This window comes from Misgurnus anguillicaudatus, chromosome 10, assembly GCF_027580225.2.
Source record: "Misgurnus anguillicaudatus chromosome 10, ASM2758022v2, whole genome shotgun sequence".
Classification (NCBI taxonomy): domain Eukaryota; kingdom Metazoa; phylum Chordata; class Actinopteri; order Cypriniformes; family Cobitidae; genus Misgurnus; species Misgurnus anguillicaudatus.
In genome coordinates this window covers 25,559,179-25,582,692 of record NC_073346.2, presented here as the reverse complement: position 1 = coordinate 25,582,692, position 23,514 = coordinate 25,559,179, and the positions used below count along the sequence as shown (strand labels likewise).

At 37.0% G+C, this 23,514-nt stretch overlaps 1 protein-coding gene across 1 annotated transcript in view; it reads left to right on the top strand.

The window, feature by feature from the left end:
• The window catches only part of ldlrad4b (low density lipoprotein receptor class A domain containing 4b), a 66,493-nt gene that overhangs the window by 9,216 nt on the left and 33,763 nt on the right, over window positions 1-23,514 (top strand). Inside the window, exons 2-3 of the mRNA XM_055210297.2 lie at window positions 10,480-10,984; window positions 15,929-16,069. Coding sequence (XP_055066272.1) covers window positions 10,945-10,984; window positions 15,929-16,069 — 181 coding nt within the window. The 5' untranslated portion in view covers window positions 10,480-10,944. The remainder of the gene's footprint in view (window positions 1-10,479; window positions 10,985-15,928; window positions 16,070-23,514) is intronic.

The window sequence follows — 23,514 nt, the reverse complement described above, 5'->3', positions numbered from 1 at the left end:
TCTTTTAATTAAATTATAAAAAGGTGGAAAAGCCTAAAAAATCCAGAGGCCTGGCCGCATATCAACTGTGATGTTAAAAATGGTCCGAAACCCGACCCGAGGGGCGTAAAAAGGCTGAAATGCAGGGCTCTAATATATATTTATATCAAATAGTTATTAAACTGAAATAAAAACAAAACATTTTTGAATAAAAAATGCCTATGATATGCCTTTTATGTAGCAATAATTTTTTTAAACCCCTTGCTGCTCATGGTGCTTACTGGACACATAACATATCCTTGGCTAACTTACATGATACGCGATCCGTTATAATGTTGTCTGTGTCCACGGGTCGGGGATTCTTTTTGTGGTTGCGGTTTGTGTCTTCAGCTTTTGAAACTCTTGATATTTCACGTTTGGACGGAACAGGAGCACAGTTTGCACAAGACTCGTAACTTACCTGATCAACATCACTTTCCTCAAATCCGAAATATCCAAACAATGGAGTAGACCTATATGACCCTTTTTGGGAATTAAACATACATATTTCGTTCATTCAAGGTGAATGACTGTAAATCTCGTGATGTTAACGTATTTCTACCATAACACAGACTGCTTGCAAAGCAACACTCCGTTTACTCTGACTCCGCCCATAACAAACACATTGCTTGATTCTAGACCGTGTGTTTTGTGCTTGGTCTTTGCACATTAATCGCGACGATTGTCAGTAATTAATCGTGGGGCACGCATATCGTTATCATGATAAAAATACGATTAATCGTGCAGCCCTAGTCCTTACCAATCAATGCTTTAGCTTATTTAAAGTTTTGTATATCCTCTAAATCCTCCAGCACATCATTTGTAAAACCCTGGAGAACAAGTGTGTGGATTGAGCTCATGCTAGACTTGACCTGGCTGACCTCGCATGTGTGCACCACTGCAGAATGCAGTGGAGCAGCAAAGGTCTGGCTGTCTAGACGCTGTGGGCGGAGTCCCAGAGGGCTGTTGATTGATTGGCTGAGAGGAGAGACACCGCAACCGATTAGACGTGTGCTTCAGAGTTGTGTTTGTTTGTCGTCTGTGTTTGAGTTTTGCTTCTGTTTTGAATGTCTGCGTTTCAGTTCTTGGAGGACAAATTGATTTTATCCTTTCCACCCACATGGATCCAAATGTGATTGATTTGCTTTTTTTGACTAACTATACTGTTGTATTATATTAAGATCTCTTATCTTTTTGGGTCGAGAAATCAAGTCATCTCATTTGCTGTTGCCAGGGCAACTAAAATCTTGAACATATTGCATAATAAAAAACAGACTTTAATACATGCCAGATTTTGCCTTCTTGCCTATGTATGCAGGGTTGACTGTTAAACCAAGTAAACTATTCACTTGAGAGAGGTGGGGCAAACTACATAAGAGGTGGGATTAGGTGCTGTCACTCAAATTACTGCTAGGGGCAACCATAACATGAAAGCTTATAGCAATAACAATAGTGTAAAAGAGAGAGAGAAAGACAGAGAGAGGACTGCAGAAGGAATGCAGATACTGCAGTATTGGTGGAGTGAATAGACTGTCAAAACAACAGCCAACCTGACACTGTGCAGACATGCTATCATAAATTCATTCTGTTGTATCTATTATAAACTAACCATGCCTGTACAGAGATATTGAGTACTGTGTGTGAATGCAATGTCGATTTTCTTTCTTTATCTGTCTCACACACCTAAATCTGACTAACCCAGACAGCTGAGTCATAATTTGGTAACCTGCAGATCTTGGTTGCCGGTTTACCTGAGGTTTAGTCCCTCTTATTAAAGAGACAACAAAGGGCAGCCCTACGAATCATGTGAAATGGAGAAACCTTTTACTTTGATGGTGTTTTTTGTTTGGCACTTCTATCGTGTCTATATGAAATTGCTAGAATAGCTTGGAGAAAGGTGAGGAAATTGAGTCTTTTGAATCTTCAAGTTTGTAATTATTTATAATGATACCCTTTAAAGCTGGTCAAAGGTCTTAAAGGAACAGTACACCCATGAAGTGTACATTCTGTGAATGCCCTTTCTGTGTAATGAAAGCAAGTATCAGGTGTTGTATCTCAAGTATTGAGTAAATAGAAGTGATAAAAACCATCATCGTTTTTTCTAGGAACAAGGTTTAGAGTTATTCGTGTAAGACTTACATTCAGGGCTTAGCTTTCAGGCTTATTTGGCGAATAAAGCAATGAAAAGCAACGTAATGTTTTTATGTGGAGCGACTGTTGCACTGTTTGGCATTCACCGCAGTGCACGCGTTTAAGTGCCCTCAATAGTGCACACATGAGAGACGCTTTAAAAAAACAAGCGAACATAAAATCTTTCTGTTCTTGACAGGGCACATACAAACAAAATGATCTCCACAGTATTCTTTTTCTAATAAAAACATTTGTTTATGTCTTAAGTGTATGTATAGATTAGTCAGAAACCAGTCTGCGCTTAACTGGTCTTAAAGAGACAGTAACCTCAATTTACCTACTTAAAGGAATATTCCATTTTCTTAAAAGAAAAATCCAGATAATTTACTCACCACCATGTCATTCAAAATGTTGATGTCTCTCTTTGTTCAGTCGAGAAGAAATTGTTTTTGAGGAAAACATTGCAGGATTTTTCTCATTTTAATGGACTTTAATGGACACCAACACTTAACACTTAACTCAACACGTAACAATTTTTTCAATGGAGTTTCAAAGGACCACAAACAATCCCCAACGAGGCACAAGGGTCCCATCCAGCAAAACGACCGTCATTTTCGACAAGAAAAACAAAAATATGCTCTTTTAAACCACAACTTTTCGTCTAGGTCCGGTCCAGCACGACCTAACGTAAATGCGTAGTGACGTAGGGAGGTCACGTGTTACATATATAAAACGCACATTTGCAGACCATTGTAAAAAATAAACTGACACAAAGACATTAATTAGTATCAGTTGACATACAACAACGTAGGAACGGTCCTCTTTCAACACACTTGTAAACACTGGGGCGGAGTTTCGCATTCGTCTTCTGTGACCTCTTGACGTCATGACGTATTGTGTGGGGTCACCTGGCGCATCACGACCAGATCTAGACGAGAAGTTGTGCTTTAAAAGTGTGTATTTGTTATTTTTCTTGTCAAAAATGACAATCGTTTTGCTAGATAAGACACTTATGCCTCTTTTGGGATTGTTATAGTCCTTTGAAACTCCGTTGAAAAAAACTGTTAAGTGTTGAGTTAAGTGTTAATTGTTGGTGTTTATTAAAGTCCATTAAAATGAGAAAAATCCTGCAATGTTTTCCTCAAAAAACATAATTTCTTCTCGACTGAACAAAGAAAGACATCAACATTTTGGATGACATGGTGGTGAGTAAATTATGTGGATTTTTCTTTTAAGAAAATGGAATATTCCTGTGTCATTAATGTTAATCAAACAACCCAAGACAAAGAGAAAATCACTTCTGTAGTTTTAAAAATAATAATATATTTAGTTTATACAATAAAGACAGTGTTATGATTCATTTAAATTTGATTTCTGTACCTAATGCTCATTTCAGACCATATTAATGTACAACTTTGTTCTTTTTTATAAATGTTTGCAATCTCTTTTTGTTATTCGATTTTTCCCACCCCCTTTTTGCTGATCCGAAAAATAATCTGATCTGTGCCTCAAAACTGTAATGTGATCCGAGTTACACAGTGATAGCCATAAATGCAATCGTACTAATAATTGGCATAATAATTTCTTTCGGTGTTTCGGTTTTTCGGCCTTGGTTTCCTCTTCTTTGGTTTCGGCCAAGAATTTTCATTTCAGTGCATCTCTAGTCAAATTTATTTGAAGTTTATTTAAATATACAAATATGAAAATTGTATAAAGCTATATAAAAACATATTTTACATTCTTCTTTATAATCATCATCAGAGCACACACAACAATCATGTGCCAATTTTTTTGCTAAAACTTTATGCATAATCTTCCGAAGTATTAAAATCATTAAATTATTGCAAGCTATTGTATAAACATTTTCGCTATTCAATTTCGATAGTGCTGCCCTATTATTTTTACTGCCACTAAAATAAGTCATTTTAAAACTTCTTATCAGCTTATTATGACTTTCACAAGTTATAATTCCATCTGTAAGGCTGCTATAATTTAAGTCTACAGTATGTAGAAAAATCAGTGCATTGCATAGTTGTTCCTAAGAGCTTTATCATGATTTAACCAGGCAAAGTGAGAGAAAGCGACAGACCCCCTGCTGAAATCACAAAACACATCCAGTAGACAGACCAAGAGATGGAGAGATTGTTTCAGCAGACATTTATTGCAGTCATTTGAGTTGTTTCAGCATGGTTGACATTCAGTCCAATCGTTTAGTTGTGTGCTTCAGGAAATAGTTTCCACTAGTGGACATGAATTGTCTTTTGTGTGTGCGTGTTTTGTTGGCTTTGGTTGGATTCTTAATAATCTTGTGTCACCAGACTTTTTTATGTGCTGTTTTGAGACAGGCTTATCTAAAATAGGTTATTTCACAATAATTGGAGTCTATGAATTGCTATACAAAAAACATACAAATTGTAGAAACTAGAAAATATGGATGTTTCAGAATTACGTTTTTTTTTTTGTAAAAAATTATATCTATAATATTTATGTCTATGATTTTCATAGACAGAAAATAATATTTTTATCTGTTTAACTTACTACTAAGGGCCCTATCACACACCTGACGCAAGTATCTTTTGCTAGTTTCAACGCAGCGCAATTATAATTTTCACGTTTCGCGCCATGTTGTTTAAAAAGCAAATGCATTTGCGCCAAATGTTGCGCCCATGGGCGTTCTGGTCTGAAAACGAGGTGTGTTCAGGCGCATTGTGACGCGTTACTATTTTGAGGCAACTAAAATAGACTACGCCATTGACCAACTTAAACTTGGTCTAAAGTCTATGGCGCAATATGTTTTTGTTATTTAAAGAGCGCATTAGTAATATGCGTCTATAAACGGGACAACAACGTGGGTTTGCTTATCACACACATGAATGCGCAGCAGCACAAAAAAGCTTTTATATATGAAAAATTAAAGGATTAAAAATGTAAATAAATATATTATTGAGTCTCTTGGACATAAATGAGGACGGATTATGAGACGCAAAATTATTCTATGAGATTACAATGATTGTGTAGGATATCAGTACATTTACAGCAATTAAAAGCCTGCTATTTTTACTTCCATGACTAAAAGAAAACGGCTTTTAAAGGTTTTAATCCAAAAAATAAAAATTTTAATACAAGTGAAAACAACACAATTATTTAACATAAATCTTAAATTGGGGGTCTTCTTCCTCCGCTTAGTTTTTCAGTTTACAAAGTCCATCATCTAAATAGAGATTAAACATAGCGACAGCTCAACTGGCTTTTAAAGGGGATGAGACGAGAGATAAAACTCTCATTGGTTTATTGCACGTTACGCCAAAAACACACCATTACTCATTATAAGAATAGGAACAACCCTTTCCGACCCTGCGCTCAGCGCACAAACCATTTTTCCTGTCATTAAGTTAGCAAAGGTAGAATCTGACGTTTAGACTGTTAAAATAGGGCCCTACGTGTCTAAAACAAAGCGTAGATCTAGTAATTGAGTGATTAGTTAACCCTTTCAGCATCACCAGTGACATAAGTCGCTTTTGCATCACCGTGCCAAATGGTTCTCATTTTGTAACTATTCTTTTTTGTGCCGATCCAACCAAGCCGGTATGGTTATAGTTAAATTTTCCACTGTGTGACTGATAATATCGTCCTTTGAAATGTAATTCAAACGCATTTTAAACGTAGATTTTAAATGCATCTGATTCCACAATTGGAATTGAACTTCGATTCCCAACCCTAGTGACCTTACTCCCCAAATTACAGTATTATAGTTTGCTAGTTTAAGAGTACTTTTTTAGTTTTGTGTACAATATAATTACTTTAGGCCGCCGGCTTATAGACTCTGAGTCTGGGTGGTATCATCCGAGGATGAGGTTAGCTTCTTGATGGTCTGTGTACATTAGATCTACATCAAGGTCTCTTCTAGGTCTGGGACTGCGCAAGAGCACGGCCTGAAAGTGATTTACCGAAAGTTTATTTGGTTCACAACCGAAAGAAATCAGAACCATCAAAGATGCTTCTAATTACTGCTGGTATAAAAGATAATAGGACACACTATTTATTTTTGGATGTTGACTTTGTGGTTGGTCTCCCTGTGATGTAGTAAACCCTCACAGCGGTGGGTGTGTCTTAGATTCTAAGTGAAAACAGGAACGGTAAGGAGAAGCCAAATGTGAACAGTGGTCCCTGCATGTAAGGATGCATGCTTTCCTCAAGGTAATGTTAATGTTGTAATGTCATGTGCAAAACCTGAGATGTTTCAGGATTGGTACTTGAAACTGTGTCATGACCCAATTGGTTACACTGTGCTCAGTGTACACTAGCGCCACATATCTGGACTGCTTAGTTACATTTATTCTGCAGAAACTTTTAATGTGTCAAACATAATTTTAAATGACATTGATTCAACCCTGCATGCTTCTGTCAAGATCTTCTGTCATTTTGTTGCCCAAAGACGTAAAACATCTGTTTTTAAACTTGAGATGTAGACACTGAATATAGATGTCTGAAGACAAAACACTGCTGGAGGGAGATTGTAGTTAAGATATTCCAACATTCTTCTGAGCTTGGATCTTATGAGCGAAGTTTCAAAATTCCATTATAGATGTTTTTTCCCCAGGAGTTCATTTATATAACAGCGGCTTGTGTAAAAACTGTAGTGTAGACACATTGCAAGTCAGTCTCATAAGTGGATAACATTGAGATCTTTCACATTAACAAACCTTTACTAATAGTTTGGACTGATTTAAAACTTGGAGAACCAAACTCTGGATGTGGCTGTGAAATAAAGGACTTTGTCAAGTGCAGTACAGGTCAATGAAGATCATGTATTATTTTTTGTCAGCTGCTTAGTTCACACACACACGTACAGTTTCAGGCGATGAAATCAGATCAGACTTTTTTGACATTGTAGTCCATGTCTGGTTCCTACAAATATCAGTGACCATAGTAACAAATTGACTATCAGCACAATGCCAGGAGAGTGAAAAACTGATAAATTTGTTCATGGTCATCATGAATGCAGGAGACACATTGAGACCGCTTGTTTACTCGTTTGCTATTCATTACATACACTCATTAAAATAAAGGTGTTTCATGATTCCATAGAAGAACCATTTTTGGTCTGAATGGTTCCATGAACCTTTAATATCCAAAGAACCTTTCTGTTTTAATGGTTTTTGTTTTGGAAAACGGTTCTTTAGATTTAAAAAGGTATGAAAGATTTGGTTCTTCTTAGAAACTTTCACTGAATGTTTTTTTGAGGAACCAACAATTGTTCTTCTGTGGTAGCACCGCTGTGAAAAACATTTTTAGCACCGGTGTTTTTAAAGCTGCGTTTAAACACTAGAAGCGAATTTAACCATTTGCGCGAGTAAATTACATACAAAGTCAAGACAGGTGATTCTCATGAAATTCAGATTTAGAAGTGTCCAGCATCAGAAGCCAATTTTTTTGCACATATAAGAATTCTTCTTACGAACTTACTATAATCATTATTTTTAGAGGATTTAAATATGTCCTATAAAATTATTTAAATTTTTAAGATGATCATTATAAAAAATTATCATTACCGCAACATGATATTACATTAAATATTTACAAACTCATGTTTTTCGGTAATGAAAACTAAAAAGTTGTCTAGGTACTATAACACACAAAATGTTAACTTTTATCTGGATAGAAAAAAACTGAACTGCTTATCTTGAGTGTCACAGTCAGTTATGTCCCTTACAACATTTTTTTTAAATGTTAGTTCCTTGAGGGCTTAAACAATGATTGAAAACTGTTGCGGATGATGAGAAAATTGGTCTTGGACACATTTATATTCCTTATTATTGTCTCTACATTTACCATTGATCACCAAATACCACATGTTTCTTTACTGTATAGTATAACAAGCACTGAAGCTTTTTATTTTTTAGATTTTTTAATTATAAATATTTCCATGTGAAAGAATCCAAATCCAGTCATGGACACATTAATTAAACATTTCCCCTTAAATGTGGAAAAACAACAAAATTGGGTTTTATGATGTCATTTGAAATCATTTGCAAAATAGTACGTAAAGAGATGTTTGTAACTGTATGCTTATTATTTTTATCATCAAAATGTTTCATGACACCTCGCTAATTTTGAGAGAATCACCCAGACGTGAATAGACACTAATACACACGGGGCTTTGCGAATGATGCGAATTGGGCAGGGCGATTGGAAAATTTGCATGACACTAAGTTAAATCCCGCAAGTAATCTAGAGTGAGGTTCTCGATGCTTCGTGTTTGATGTGTACCAGTGATGCGTGGGTCAATGTATGAACCCGTACCTGACCGACGTTTTCATCTAACCCGACCCGCTTTCTGGCCCGCATTCTTTAAAATAGTTAATTGCCATTTTTATTTCAAACGACCCGACCGCGACCCGCATACCGTTAAAAATATTTTTGGATGACTGGTAACCCGCTCATTTTGGATCAACCCGCGCATCACTGGTGTGTACGCAACTTAAGAGTACAGTGAACTCAAGATCTGATTTCATTGGTTTGAAAAAAACATATTTATATTATTTATGCGTCACCAATTTTTGATGCCTTTCAGAACAAAGCCTTTTACAGTAGAAGGTTTTCTCTCCCGTACCGAGAATGTGAAAATATAAAGACCTCTCCCAAGGCTCCTTACTCTCTGAGATGAGAAGTGTCTAGAAACACATTGGGGAACAAAGAGATAACAATGAAGAAAAGTAAATACAAACATCTGGCAGATGTTTGCCTGTGTTTTGTGTGACTGCCGTAGTTGTTGTGTCCTGAAACAACCTTTATTGACTGTGTCTCGGCCATTGTTTGATTTGGACGCTTTTCTCTTGTTTTTAAACGTGTGTGGGATAATATTTGTCTTGTGATGAAACTGGCTCTCGCTGCGCGGCTTGTGGCGGGGTCAGACGAGGCGAGGGCTTGTCGTGTTTCTAAGTAACACAGCCGACGGTTTGTACTCCGTGCAGTGTCCTCTGGGATGTCAGAGAGCTTTGAAGGTTGTCTAAGGACACCTTCTAACACGTCCGTGGCTCTAGTCATCTCCAGATGAAAATTGTATGTTTTTGAGACGTTAAATCAATGCTATTAAGCCACAGAAGCATTAGCTGTGACATGTGATTAATCAGTGTCAAGTAAAGCATTGTAATGTGTTACGTAACAAATGTTTATGGCTGATGCTCCTCTAAATCTTCTCCCAAACTTGAAGATCTGCTGAAAGAATAGAAATGATAGAAAAATAACAATGATAACAGTGGGATGATATTCCTCTTAAATCTTTATTCACAAATATCACAAATGTACCATCATTTTTATAGCCTTAAAGTATCAAGTAAAGATGGAAACGGTACACAGATTAGTCAAAGGTGCAGTGTGGGACTTTTAATGGCATCTACCAGTGAGACTGTGAATTGCTACCAACGCTCAGTCCACAGCTTACTCCTCCTTTTCGAAATGCATAATGACGTTATGGTAGCCACCACAGGACAAACACGTTATTGTCTGAGACAACGTAGTAACAACAAAATGCACTCTATAGAACAGTTTGTCCGTTTGGGGCTACCATAGAAACATGACGGCATGAATTGTCGACTTCCATGTGAAGGGGGTCGCACACCGGATGCGCAGCGCCGCGTCAAGTTGCATCTAGAACAACTTTGAGGTATCGTACACCAGAAGTGCACATTAAATAGCGTGAGCTTAGTCAGATGCAAAATATATGTAGCAGTATCTTTATATACCCCTGATAATATAGTTATGTACAGTATATTGCATTTCTATAAAGAGATATTTAAATTAAAAACGAAATTCGTTAAAAAGTAAGAAACTGAATGTTGGTTGATGTAGCGTTCTTGAGAAGTTTCTTCACCATGATTAAAAACATTTAGGAAACTTTAAATTTTTCTCATTTCATTGGCTGTAAACTAGCAAAACAATGTTAAGTCATAGTGACCTACAAAATATTCGCTTTGCAAGTCTATATGAATAACATTTCTGGAGGAGTAAAATACATTTTATGCTGTTATTTTTCAATTAAACTGAAAAAGTAAACATTTATTGAGCTCTTTTACAGTGACATGTTCTTAGTGGCCATGTCTCTCAAGCTCTAGCATGACAAAAATGGCCATAAAAGTAATTCAGATGGGTTTAGAAGAATGTTTTTTAGTAAATAAACAATGAGAAAATGTCAAATTTTGCACCATTTCTTCCTAAAGGAAAGCATGGAGAGCATTACATTTTTAAAGGAGCTAGCTTTGACCAGCTTTTGACCACAGGGTTTCCGTATTTTAACCACTTAACTAACATCTGTCTCTCTCTTTCTTACAGCGATCTTGTGGTTTGAAGGATGAGGTGGGGCACATTGATTAGCATTCTGCTACGCTGAGAAGAGTTTATCCACCCAGGACAAGCAGCAGCAACCACACAATCTCCATCTGAACCAGCTATCAAGCACCTGCTTTACAGTATATCAAGTACCTGTCTGGATATTTCCCTCACACACACATGCACAGCTATGGCTGGCTGGCTCTGGCTGGGAGGGTAATCGGTGAGCTGGTTGCCCTGGCAACCCCACCCTAATTTCCGCTGAATAGAGCCCTACTTACTAGACTTTGTACCCCCCTTTTACCTTTCCTCTGAGTTTATTTGCCCTTTGTGGAGGCAGAGGGCAGTGGTCGGAGCAGGAGACATGGACTGATGAGGTGAGAATGGCAGCGAGGTGGCTGTTTGGCCCCCAGGAGCCCTCAGGCACTCAGAGCCAATAACGTTGGCACATACTCGGGCAGGAGCAGTATGCAGGAGGCTGACCTACCGGCTACCAATGCTTTCACAGGTGAGCGCCAGATCAGGTTTATAACCTCGGACTGGGAATTAAAGGATAAGCTTTGTGTTTTGGCATGAACTTGGGTTTAATGATTCGTGCCAGCAGTAAAGATTGCGCTCACGAGAAGGGTCATGTTGTGCTTTACAAACTCATGATGTTTTTTTGTGCTGATATTCAAAGCTCTCGCCTCACTCCCCCTCCCTTCCCATCCTCCTCTGCTCCATTTCTCAGACAGGCTGCGTTTCTCTCCCCCGCCTGGAATGGAATGCAGAGAAAAGAGAGAAGGGAGAGAAAGTACGAGACGAGTGGGGGGGCTGTGTACTAAACTACAGTTTGACTGTCTACTACACTGCAGACATAGAAATATATTCTCATTTCGTCTTTTCTCTGAACTGAACGTTCTCTAAAAACTGAACTTTATCTGAAACCGGTTTGAATCTGTTCTTAATCTTCCCTTTTCTGAAAACTTTTTGAAACCATTCTAAGGGGGCGATCACACACGTTTATGGCAGTAGTAGGCGCTTTTTTTATGATTTTCTATGTGCAGTGAGCGATATGCCCGCTGTTTATCCGCACTGAACACCGCGCGTTTTGTCCGCCTGCCGCACCACACATTTTTACAGGAGCACTCTGAGTGGAAAAGCATCGACGTCATACACGTTTTCCATTGTCCAATCGAAAAAGGGGAGAGGTGGGCCTTTCGTTGTTGTAGTTGGAACAAACGGAGACTGCTCTCACTCACTGTCTCCTGCTTGTTTGTGCACCTCTCATCCTCGAACAAGGTCAGAGAAAGCGCCTTTTTTGGAAATTTTCTGCTAGTATGACAGTTAACAGCAAAAGAGCGGTCACGCTTCAATATTTGATTGACAGGACAGCTGCCTCGGTGGTTGACTAGCAATATAAAGCCTTGCGTTTAAAGTGCACCTATTTCATTGCTAAAAGCAACGTTATTTTGTGTATTTGGTATTATTTTCTACATACCGTACATTTTTGTAGCTCCAGATATACTGCTTTCCTCAAACGGTTTGATTTTGTACAAAACTCATCACCATTTGAATCAATTTCAATCTTCTCTTCTTTTCTGAAACCAATTTCAACCCATACTTAATCTTCTCTACCGAAAACCTATTTGAATCCATTCTGAATCTTTTCTTCTGTAACCTCTGAGCCTTTTCTGAATCTTCTCCTCTCTTCTGAAGCCAACTTGAACCTATTCTGAATTTTCTCTTCTTTATTGAAACCTATTTGAATTCGTTCTGAATCTTCTTTTCACTTCTGAAACCAATTTGAATCCATTCTAAATCTTCTATATCGAAAACTTATTTGAATCCATTCTGAATCTTATTTTCTGAAACCTCTGAATCTATATTGAATCTTCTCTTCTGAACCTATTTGAATCAATTTGAATCTTCTCTTCTTTTCTGAAACCAATTTCAACACATACTTAATCTTCTCTACCGAAAACCTATTTGAATCCATTTTGAACCTTCTCTTCTGTAACCTCTGAGCCTTTCTGAATCTTCTCCTTTCTTCTGAAGCCAACTTGAACCCATTCTGAATCTTCTCTTCTTTATCGAAACCTATTTGAATCCATTCTGAATCTTCTCTTTACTTCTGAAACCAATTTGAATCCATTCTAAATCTTCTATACCAAAAACCTATTTGAATCCATTCTGAATCTTATTTTCTGAAACCTCTGAATCTAATCTGAATCGTCTCTTCTGAAACCTGTTTGAATCTATTTTGAATAATCTCTTTTGAACCTATTTTAGTCAGTTTGAATCTTCTTTTTTCTTCTGAAACCAATTTCAACCCATACTGAATGTTCTCTTCTTTACCAAAAATCTATTTGAATCCATTCTGAATCTTATTTTCTGAAACCTCTGAATCTATTTTGAATCTTCTCTTTTGATCTGAAACCAATTTTAACACATACTTAATCTTCTCTACCGAAAACCTATTTGAATCCATTCCTAATCTTTTCTTCTGTAACCTCTGAGCCTTTCTGAATCTTCTCCTCTCTTCTGAAGCCAACTTGAACCCTTTTTGAATCTTCTCTTCTTTATCGAAACCTATTTGCATCCATTCTGAATCTTCTCTTCACTTCTGAAACCAATTTGAATCCATTCTAAATCTTCTATACCGAAAACTTAATTGAATCCATTATGAATCTTATTTCTGAAACCTCTGAATCTAATCTGAATCGTCTCTTCTGAAACCTGTTTGATTCCATCTCTTTTGAACCTATTTTAGTCAGTTTAAATCTTCTTTTTTCTTCTGAAACCAATTTCAACCCATATTGAATCTTCTCTTCTATACCAAAAGTCTATTTGAATCCATTCTGAATCTTATTTTCTGAAAACTCTGAATCCATTTTGAATCTTTTCTTCTGAACCTATTTGAATAAATTTAAATCTTCTCTTTTTTTCTGAAACAAATTTCAACCCATACTTAATCTTCTCTAATGAAAACCTATTTGAATCCATTCCTATTCTTCTCTTCTGTAACCTCTGAGCCTTTTCTGAATCTTCTCCTCTTTTCTGAAGCCAACTTGAACCCATTCTGAATCTTCTCTTCTTTATCGAAACCTATTTGAATCCATTCTGAATCTTCTCTTTACTTCTGAAACCTATTTGAATCCATTCTGAATCTTCTCTTCTGTAACCTCTGAGCCTTTTCTGAATCTTCTCATCTTTTCTGAAACCTATTTGAATCTATTCTTATTAAATGATTCTTCATCCTTGACCGGACACTATGTGGAAATGTATTTGTTCAATCACATGATATCATCTCTGAACAGCTTGATTGTTACTATCTTTTTATGTTTGTCTGAGGATCAAAATAACATTTTCGAGAACCAAGTTGCGCCACACCCTCTAAAAGATTGCATGAGTATGGTCTGGAAATGTCTAGCACCTCCTCCTCACACAGAGAAGTTGTTTCAAGGGCTGGTCTCATCCCTGCCTGCTTCTTTGTTTAGTTGGATTCCTTCTCCTTTATTATTACTTTATAGTCTAAATTTTTTCACAGCACTGAATCTGAACCGGTACCAGGTCAGCGTTGAGTTTTTCTAAAAGCCTGTCTGCGAGAAGACTTATTTTAAGATCTTTTATAAGAGCCAGTGACCTACATATGGAGGATCATCGTCACATGAGAACCACAAATCTTTGCAAGTTTTCCTCAAACTTCGAGTTTAACATTTTTTTTTAGATCTTTGCAGAAAGCACGTAGGACATAGGCTTTGTCCAAAAACCTTTGAAGCAGTGTTACTCTGAAGTCTACAAATGTAGATTAATTCAGGAGACATACCATTTATAAGAACTGAATGCTGTACTAATGTTTATCAAGTAGCTGCCACTGACAGTTTAACTAACTTCACTTGCTTAGCAAGATTCTACTCAGATTGTGGCTTGGCCATGACATTAGTTGAGAGTCTCTTTAGAGCCCCTTACAGAAACACTTTGAATGAAAAACATTACGAGTTGCTTTCTAAAGCAGTTCTTTCATTATAATTCAGTTCTGTTTTACTGAAATACTGTGACAGTCTTTTCTATGACACTGAGAAATCCATAGTGCCACAGCAAAATATATAATACTGAGATACTGTATACTATATATAATATACATACCTATAGACCAGTTCAAATGATGTAAACAACACTGGTCCAGAAACACCTCCCGTTACAGTTTGTGACAGTTATTTTTTTATTTTACATATATTATTATCTTTAAGATGTTTGTTTAACTTCAGTTAATTCAGGTTTATATGTTCTGTTGGTTTATTTTATCCCAACGTTTATCTAGTGTTAAAAAACGGAAACACGAAGTGCTTCTGGACCAGTGTTGTTTACATCTTTTGAACTGGTCTATATATATGTAATAAGCATTTTCATAATCTATTTATCAATGTTTTCTTGCCATTTAATCATCATCCCAATTGGGTGATTCTCACGAAATCCATATTTAGAAGTTGTCCAGCATCAGATTTTTTAAAAAGCCCTTGAAGCCAATTTTTTTGCACATATAAGATTAACGTCTGAACTTACTATAACCATTATGTTTGGAGGACTTTAAAAATATTTTCCATAGAAATATTTACTTTTTTTAGATTATCATTATCGAAAATTATCATTACCGCAACATGATATTACATTAAATATATGCATTTACAAACTCATGTTTCGGTAATGAGGACTAAAAAGTTGTCCAAGTACTATGACAAACATAATTTCAACTTTTATCTGGAGAGAAAAAATAAGAACTGCTCACCTGGTAGCCATCTTGAGTGTCACAGTCAATTATGTCCCTTCCAACAATTTAAAAAAAAAAAGTTAGTTCCTTGAGGGCTTAAACAAAGATTGAAAATTGTTGGGGAGGATGAGAAAATTGGTCTTGGACACATTTATATTCCTTATTATCGTCTCTCCATTTACCAATAATCACCAAATACCACATGTTTCTTTACTGTAAATGTTTATAGTATAACATGCACTAAAGCTTTTTTTTAGATTTTTTAATTATAAATATTTCTATGTCAAAGAACCCAAATCCAGTTATGGACACGTTGCGATAATGAAAATTTTCCCCTTAAATGTGCAAAAAAAAAATTTGTATGCAAAATAGTATGAAGAGATGTTTGTTACTGTATGCTTCTTATTTTGATACTCTTACTTTGCATTTACTTTTTTTTTTATCAAAATGTTTCATGACACCTCATAAGTCTAATTTCGTGAGAATCACCCAATATAATTTTTGGTCTAAGTCACATTTCTAAAACATTTTGTTTAAGGGTGGGTTGTTGTACGGATCAGTGTTTCTTTCACAAATGCCAGAACAAATCAGAGTTTGAAACTTGACAAGCCCAGGTGTGAAAACAGAGACAGACTCTGATTGTTATTGATTAAAAGGTTGTATGAGTCACCGTGGTTTCCCATTTTTGTTTTTTTCCCCCAGAGTGCAGATTCCAGTGTGCTAATGGCAGATGTCTGAACCTGGGCTCACAGGTCTGTGATCAGCTCAACCACTGTGGGGACAACAGTGATGAGGAGCACTGCCCAGTCTCCACCCAGCATCCTGCATCTGCCATCTTCAGCTGTAAGTCTATGGCTCTTGTTTAGCATCTGTAATTAACGTTTAGTCAGGTGAGACACGTCATTGCTTATGCTTGGTGGTGAAATGCATCAGCTGTATGTCGTACGATCGTTGTGATGGCATTTCTCAATCTATGGTTTTGAGGTGGCACTCGTTACAATTTGTAACTGTGTGTATATTAAGCACAAAATTTGGTGTTAATGTATAACATGATATCAAGCAAATGTTTATTGTTATTTTAGGCATGCAGTTTGGTGATTCTAACGAAATCCAAATTTAGAAGGTGTCCAGCATCAGATTTTTTAAAAAGCCCTTGAAGGCAGTTTTTTTGCACACATAAGATTAAGATCTGAACTTACTACAACCATTATTTTTAGAGGATTTAAAAATAATTCCTATAGAAATGTTTACATTTTTAGATGATCATTATAAAAAAATCATTACCGCAGCATGATATTACATTAAATAAATGCATTTACAACTCATGTTTCGGTAATGAGAACTAAAAAGTTGTTATGAAAAACAAAATTTCAACTTTTATCTGGAGAGAAAAAATAAGAACTGCTTACCAGGTAGCCATCTTGAGTGTCACAGTCAATTCCAACTATTTTTTTTTAATGTTAGTTCCTTGAGGGCTTAAACAATGATTGAAAATTGTTGCGGAGGATGAGAAAATTAATCTTGGACACATTTATATCCCTTATTAGTGTCTATACATTTACCAATAATCACCAAATACCACGTTTCTTTACTGTAAATGTTTATAGTATAACATGCCCTGAAGCTTTTTATTTTTTAGATTTTTTAATTATAAATATTTCCATGTCAAAGAACCCAAATCCAGTCATGGACATGTTGCCGTAATGAACTTTTCCCCTTAAATGTGGAAAAACAACAAAATTGGTTTGTATGATGTCATTTGAAATCATGTACAAAATAGTAAATGAAGAGATGTTTGTAACTGTATGCTTCTTATTTTGATATTCTTACTTTGCATTTACTTTTTTTCTCAAAATGTTTCATCACACCTCATATGTCTAATTTCGTGAGAATCTCCCAGTTGTATTAACTCTTTCGCCGCCATTAACGAGATATCTCGTCAATTAAGAGAAAACGCTTCCCCGCCAATGACGAGATTTTCTGTCTTTCCGCACTTCCGCAACTTATACAACCCGGAAGTAGGGCCTCACTTGAAAGAGAAAGAACTCCGTGTATGTTTTGAAGATCGCTCTGCATCTGATCTCTATCAAAAGTCCTTCGCAAAAATGGAATTATCTCAGCTTTTTGCTCAAAATTGGGTGTTTTTGAAGAAACCTAGCCATGTTTGAGAGGTGATTAAAAGAGAACTAATGAAGGTAGGATGAAACTTTTTTTTTTTTTTTGAAAGCAGGGGGTCTGTTCTTTCATCTGATATATTGTTTGTTTATATATTTAAAGAAGAACATTTTCTGGAAGCCATTAAACTTTTGTGAAAATCATGAAAAATGCTGGCGCTGGCTGGCAACTTTTTTTAAAAACTCTGGCGGGGAAAGAATTAAAGGAGGGATACATGATCTCTAAAAGCCAATGTTGACATTTGAACTCGACTAAACTAGGGATGCTCCGATCAATGCCGATCTCCACTAATAATACGTGGCCGATCACTATTCTGAATCGGACAGCCGATCTTATTACAGCTATTTCATGTACTACAGCTTTTGATCAGTAAGTCCTTATCGATCTAAAATCACTGTTAGTTTGAGTCGTTTTATAACATGCATTTGAAAAAGCAACACTCGCCAAACATAATTATCAAACATATTCTTTATTATCATGAAAATACCTGAAAAGGTTTGAAGAACAGCAAAATAAATATATCCTTCAGCCATTTCATGGAGCTGCGTGTCATCACATCTGCGTGTGTATTGTTCTTCGTCTATAGCGCATTTTGAGTTTCTGCACGAGAGCGCCCCCTGGCTTTTGGATGTTGCGGCATTTCACCGTAATTCATTGAGAAACATAGCAAGCATTATCGGCCGATCGATCGGAGCATCCCTAGACTAAACAAACACACCCCTATAGAATCTGGACCTTCTTTTGATAGACCCGCCCCACACATACACAACCGAGGCATTGATGTCCGTACAAAGACATGCCCCCTTACTGCTGATTGGCTCCAAGTGTGTTTTGGTAAAAGTGTTTTTCAAACTTTAGGTGTGTGTGCTTCATATTATGTTGATGTCAGGATATTCTGTATGTATGCGAGCGATTCTAAAATAATATTTATATAAATGTAATTCTTGTTTCATTGCAAAGGGTTATTCATGATTGGCCCTTGTATTTAACACTGACCCTTAGTGATAAGATCACCCAATAGACAGATGTTACAACCAGGCTCCATCTCCCTCCAGACTCGGATTTGTCTGCGTTCTGGTTCTGATGAGGTCAGCAGGATCTAGCATTCCCATTGGTCAGTCCTCATCTGAATTCCTAAAACGTTCATGTCCAAGCCACCTGCAGGGTGCAAGTGTGAGACGAGTGTTAAGTGATGTCTCTACACGCTGAAATGTCTAGAAGGAGTGCGTGTATGTGTGTGTATAAGTGGTTGGAGTGTGAGACGGTGGCAGCTAGTCAGCTTTGATCTACTAAAGCTCTTTTGTGTCTTTAAGTCTGAGGACAAACCCAAAAAAGCAGTCTGTCTCTCTCTGTCCTGCCCGTGGTGAAATCAGTCGACTGTTCCTGCTGTGTCATGCTTCCTGTGTTTTTCTGTAAGGGGGACGCCTCGGTTAGAGAAATTTTAGAGACAAACAGCCTCCATTTACTGCCAGAGGGAGAGCGGAAAGATGCTGATGGATGTTAGTGAAGACGAAATATGCTGGGAGCTCGACCGAATCCGAGGAAGTGTTTAGAGTCTAATCGGGTTTGCAATCTCTGTCTGTACAGCAGGACCAGACAGATTGATCATGAATACAGTCTAGACACCCTGCACGAAATTTCTCTCCGTCTCACCCTCCCTCTCGCTACCTCACTCTCCTTCTCTCAGTTCCATATTTAGTTTTATTAAGTGTGCCTTGGAATGACAAATACTTGATATTCATATGGTGAAAAGCATTTATATATATATAAACATGCAATTACAGCAGTGCAAGACAACATGTTTGAGTCAGTAATGAATAAAAAAATCGAATTGGCAATGACGGGATTATTAAAAGTAATTTTAAGGAGCAATTGTTATGATATTTACTGTCCCTCATGTTGACAATCGGACACACATTGTACAGCTTGAACACGGCAGTCTGTCTCTCTCTGCCTCCATACATTGTATAGTTATGGTGAGGGACGTCAACCTTTGCAGAAAATGAGGGAGTAAAATGTTTTGTTTTTTAAGAGTATGATGAAAAGCTATGCTTGGCTTTAAGGATCTGCTGCAGTTATCTTTTTGTCAGTGGTTCGCATTTACTGGCATCGAGTGTGGGAGTCAGTCAGTCAGTATTGACAGAATTGTCAGGCTAAAACATGTTTTCCATCAGTGTCCAATTTAAAATCCATCTTGAGAGAAAGATAAAAGAAAGAGATAAAAAATTGGTAGTTTTGAATAATAGATGGTTTTATCCAACGCACACGCGTGGTTACGGTTACGCGCCTGACCCGAAGTTAACTTCCGGTCTGTGTTTGTTATCTGTCTGGCTAGTGGCTAAACTGACTTCTCAAACAAATACCTTGTCAAAAATAAAAATTGTTTCTGTTTCATAAATACGAGGGGAGACGGTGAGCATGGATCACTGTGTGTGAAGAGAAGTTTGGCAGCCAGGCCAGATTTCAAGTTTAAAGGTAATAAGTTAGTTCAGTGTATGGTAGTAGTTGATACACTTTAACTATGATTTAAACTAAGCTAATTTACTTGTTATCTGAGTTTGGTATATACTTGGTATATGAGTTTGTTTATGTTACATATAGTCATTTACATTCATATTTAATGCAATTCATTTATTTGGCTTTTTATGTCTTTTACCGTTTTCAATTTTATATGTACTTGTGGCTCTGTGTGTTTTGTGTTCATTGTCTCTTTACAGAGTATTTTATATTATATACAATATAATGACCTTGCTTCAATTGAACCGTGTAGCAAATACAGAAAAAAATTTCAGACTTTTGGCTACTTAACTGGAGCTTATGATAGGAAAAATTTATTGAATGTCTATATAAGAGTGTGATTTAATTTCTAGCATAATATGCATACTAGGCATCTAGTGAAACCAAACCCTAACCACACTGGGACCATAAAAATGGGCAATTTGTAATGCCGCTTTTCCATTGCATTGTACCCCACGGGTCAGGTCGTGTCAGCTTACTTTACTATGGCTTGGTTAGCTTTTCCATCGAGTTTAGTACCACTTCAGAGTGGGAGGGATTATAGGCGTGTCGTTATATTTGTGCTGCCTACTGCTGTGACATCATAAACAAAAGAGAGAGCGAGCGTTGTTGGAATACAGTGTTTCATTTATTTGTCAGTCCGCCACAAAATCAAAATTAACTAGCACAAATAGATCGCGTTTTATCATACCCCTGTCTCACATGATGGTTTCTGTACAGACACCCGTGGTGTCAGTCGACTCGCTCTGCTAAGTTTCAAAAATGCTGTTGATATACATTCGGACGTGCGCGTCGCGGATGTGCTGCCACAAACTGCAAGGAAAACACTGGTGGGTGTTTCTCATGAAATCTTTAAGACTTAAAAGGTGTCCAGCATCAGATTTTTAAAAAAAGCCATTGAAGCCATTTTTTTTGCACATATAAGATTAAGGTCTGAACTTACTATAACCATTATTTTTAGAGTATTTAAACATATTTCCTATAGAATTATTTACATTTTTTAGATTATCATTATCAAAAATTATCATTACCGCAACATGATATTACATTAAATATATGCATTTACAAACTCATGTTTCGATAATGAGAACTAAAAATTTGTCTAGGTACTATGACAAACAAAATTTCAACTTTTATCTGCAGTGAAAAAATAAGAACTGATTACCTGGTAGCCATCTTGAGTGTCACAGTCAATTATGTCCCTTCCAACTATTTTTTTTTAAAATGTTGGTTCCTTGGGGGCTTAAACAATGATTGAAAATTGCTGCGGAGGATGAGATCATTTTATATTCCTTATTATTGTCTCCACATTTACCAATGATCACCAAATACCACGTTTCTCTACTGTAAATGTTTATAGTATAACATGCACTAAAGCTTTTTATTTTTTAGATTTTTTAATTATAAATATTTCCATGTCAAAGAACCCAAATCCAGTCATGGACACGTTGCGGTAATGAAAATGTTCCCCTTAAATGTGGAAAAACAACAAAATTGGATTGTATGATGTCATTTGAAATCATGTGCAAAATAGTATATGAAGAGATGTTTGTAACTGTATGCTTCTTATTTTGATACTCTTACTTTGCATTTACTTTATTATCAAAATGTTTCATGATACCTCCTAAGTCTAATTTCGCGAGAATCACCCTGGTATGATGTTCCTGATTCTCAGTCTGTGGATGTTTCTCACCACTAAAAGAGAGTTTGGGAACTTACAACAAAGCACAGATGACAACGAAGGTGTGTCTTGCTGTTAGCATCGACGCTGGTAGTGACAATTCTCTCTGACCAATCAGTGATCTACAGTGTTTTTGCGTCACGTTTTAGTATCAGCTCAGCTCGCTTGGAACTCCAACCAAGGTGGTACTAAAAAAGGATCGGGTTACATACTGTACCCAATGGAAAAGCCCCCAAAAGTAAGCTGACCCAACCCAAACCGTTGTGTACCATAAAATGGAAAGCGCCATAAGATTTTACATTCGAAAAAAATCTATGTTGTCTTTTTTTAATGGAAAAATAATAGCATGTGTGTTTTTGAATGAGTTTAATAATGGTAGTAAATAATAAAAGAACTCACTTTTGGTGTAAATTATTTCCTTAAAAAGATCACAAGGCTGGTATGGTGAAGTATCATGTCTGTTGTCTTTAAGCTGCAAGTAACTTTGTATTGCACTTCTCATATTATTGTCTCCCTCAGACGAATCGCTCTGCTCTTTCCCCCACTTTTGTAAGTCGCTTTGGATAAAAGCATCTGCTAAATGCCTAAATGTGTTGTGCTGAGACATCAGAGAGGTATGAGTGAGCATCTGTTGTGCCGGTTCACGCAGGCCACAGATGTGTTTGAAGGAATTAGTTTAAGAGTGATGCTGATTAAATATGACATGCATTGCGCACTTTAAGAAACCACATCGAGGATCATCTTACTGTATATACTGTAGGCTCAGGCTTTGTGATGAGCAGTTACCGCAAAACCGATTGCATCTGCCCCATTCCCGGCACAGATTTACCAGCGGAGTATTTGGCAAACGTATAGCTTTACTGTAAAACCAACAAAAAACCTTTATTCACACATAAAACCAGAAACGGTTCTTCACGCTGCATAAAAGCTTACAGTTCTTTCTGTCCTTTTTGAAGGCGGCACGATAGCGACACACTTTGAAGAGTATGTAAATCAGCCTCTTCAACAGTTTGTGTGTTTGTTAATGGCTCTTCTCACAGAAGTGTGTGTATGTGTGTGTGAAAGAAGAGTTTTTCAAGAGCTACAGGCAAGTTGGTTGAAGCTGTCAGGCACTGTTCATTCAGTAAGACAGCGTTCCTCTTACACTGGACCAACATATCCCGTACTTTGATGTCCGACAAGGGACAACCATCTATACAGATCCCATACTTTCTCACTTTCCCCTCACGTTTTCCTTCCTATCCCCTCGATGGTTTATAACAGGTTGATGAGGTTCAGAGGTCACGAAGGTCACGTTTAGAGCCTTGTCTGATGTGAAGAGCTCAACAATCAGTTTGTTTGAGTTACGGATTTCCATCGCTAATCTCCATCATCTCTCATGCTAATCTGGGCGACCACAGCAGGCTGCATTTTCATGCTAAGGGGCTCATTACCAAACCGACGTCATGTCTTCTGTATGCAATCTGTGTCGCTTGGAGGGAGGGCAAGTCTCAGATGAAGCGTTTGAACTTCTTGCAAGAGCAAGGAAAGTGCCGGATGATGGAATTGTTCGGCTTACAGGAATGTCCGACTGTAAAGGAGACCTGAATGAAGTTCAGAGGGTCTTAATCATGGTTTTAATGCGAGATGATAATGATGGTGTTGAATGAGACACTTTTGTGTTTGGTATTTGATGTCTTGGTGGTATTTCTCCTTTGATTGCGTTCGCTTTGATTCACGTTATTTGACTTTGCGCAATATTCGGGATAAAGAGAAGTAATTCCTCAGATTTACACTTTAACGAACCGGCGGGCGGAGCACCTGTGCACTAAATTCATCTCGCACTCAATAGTTTGACTGTTGTGATTGTTTTTGCTTCTTAATAGTCCTTTTCTTGCATTGTTTTCTTTTTTAGAGCTTTCCGATGAATGAGAAT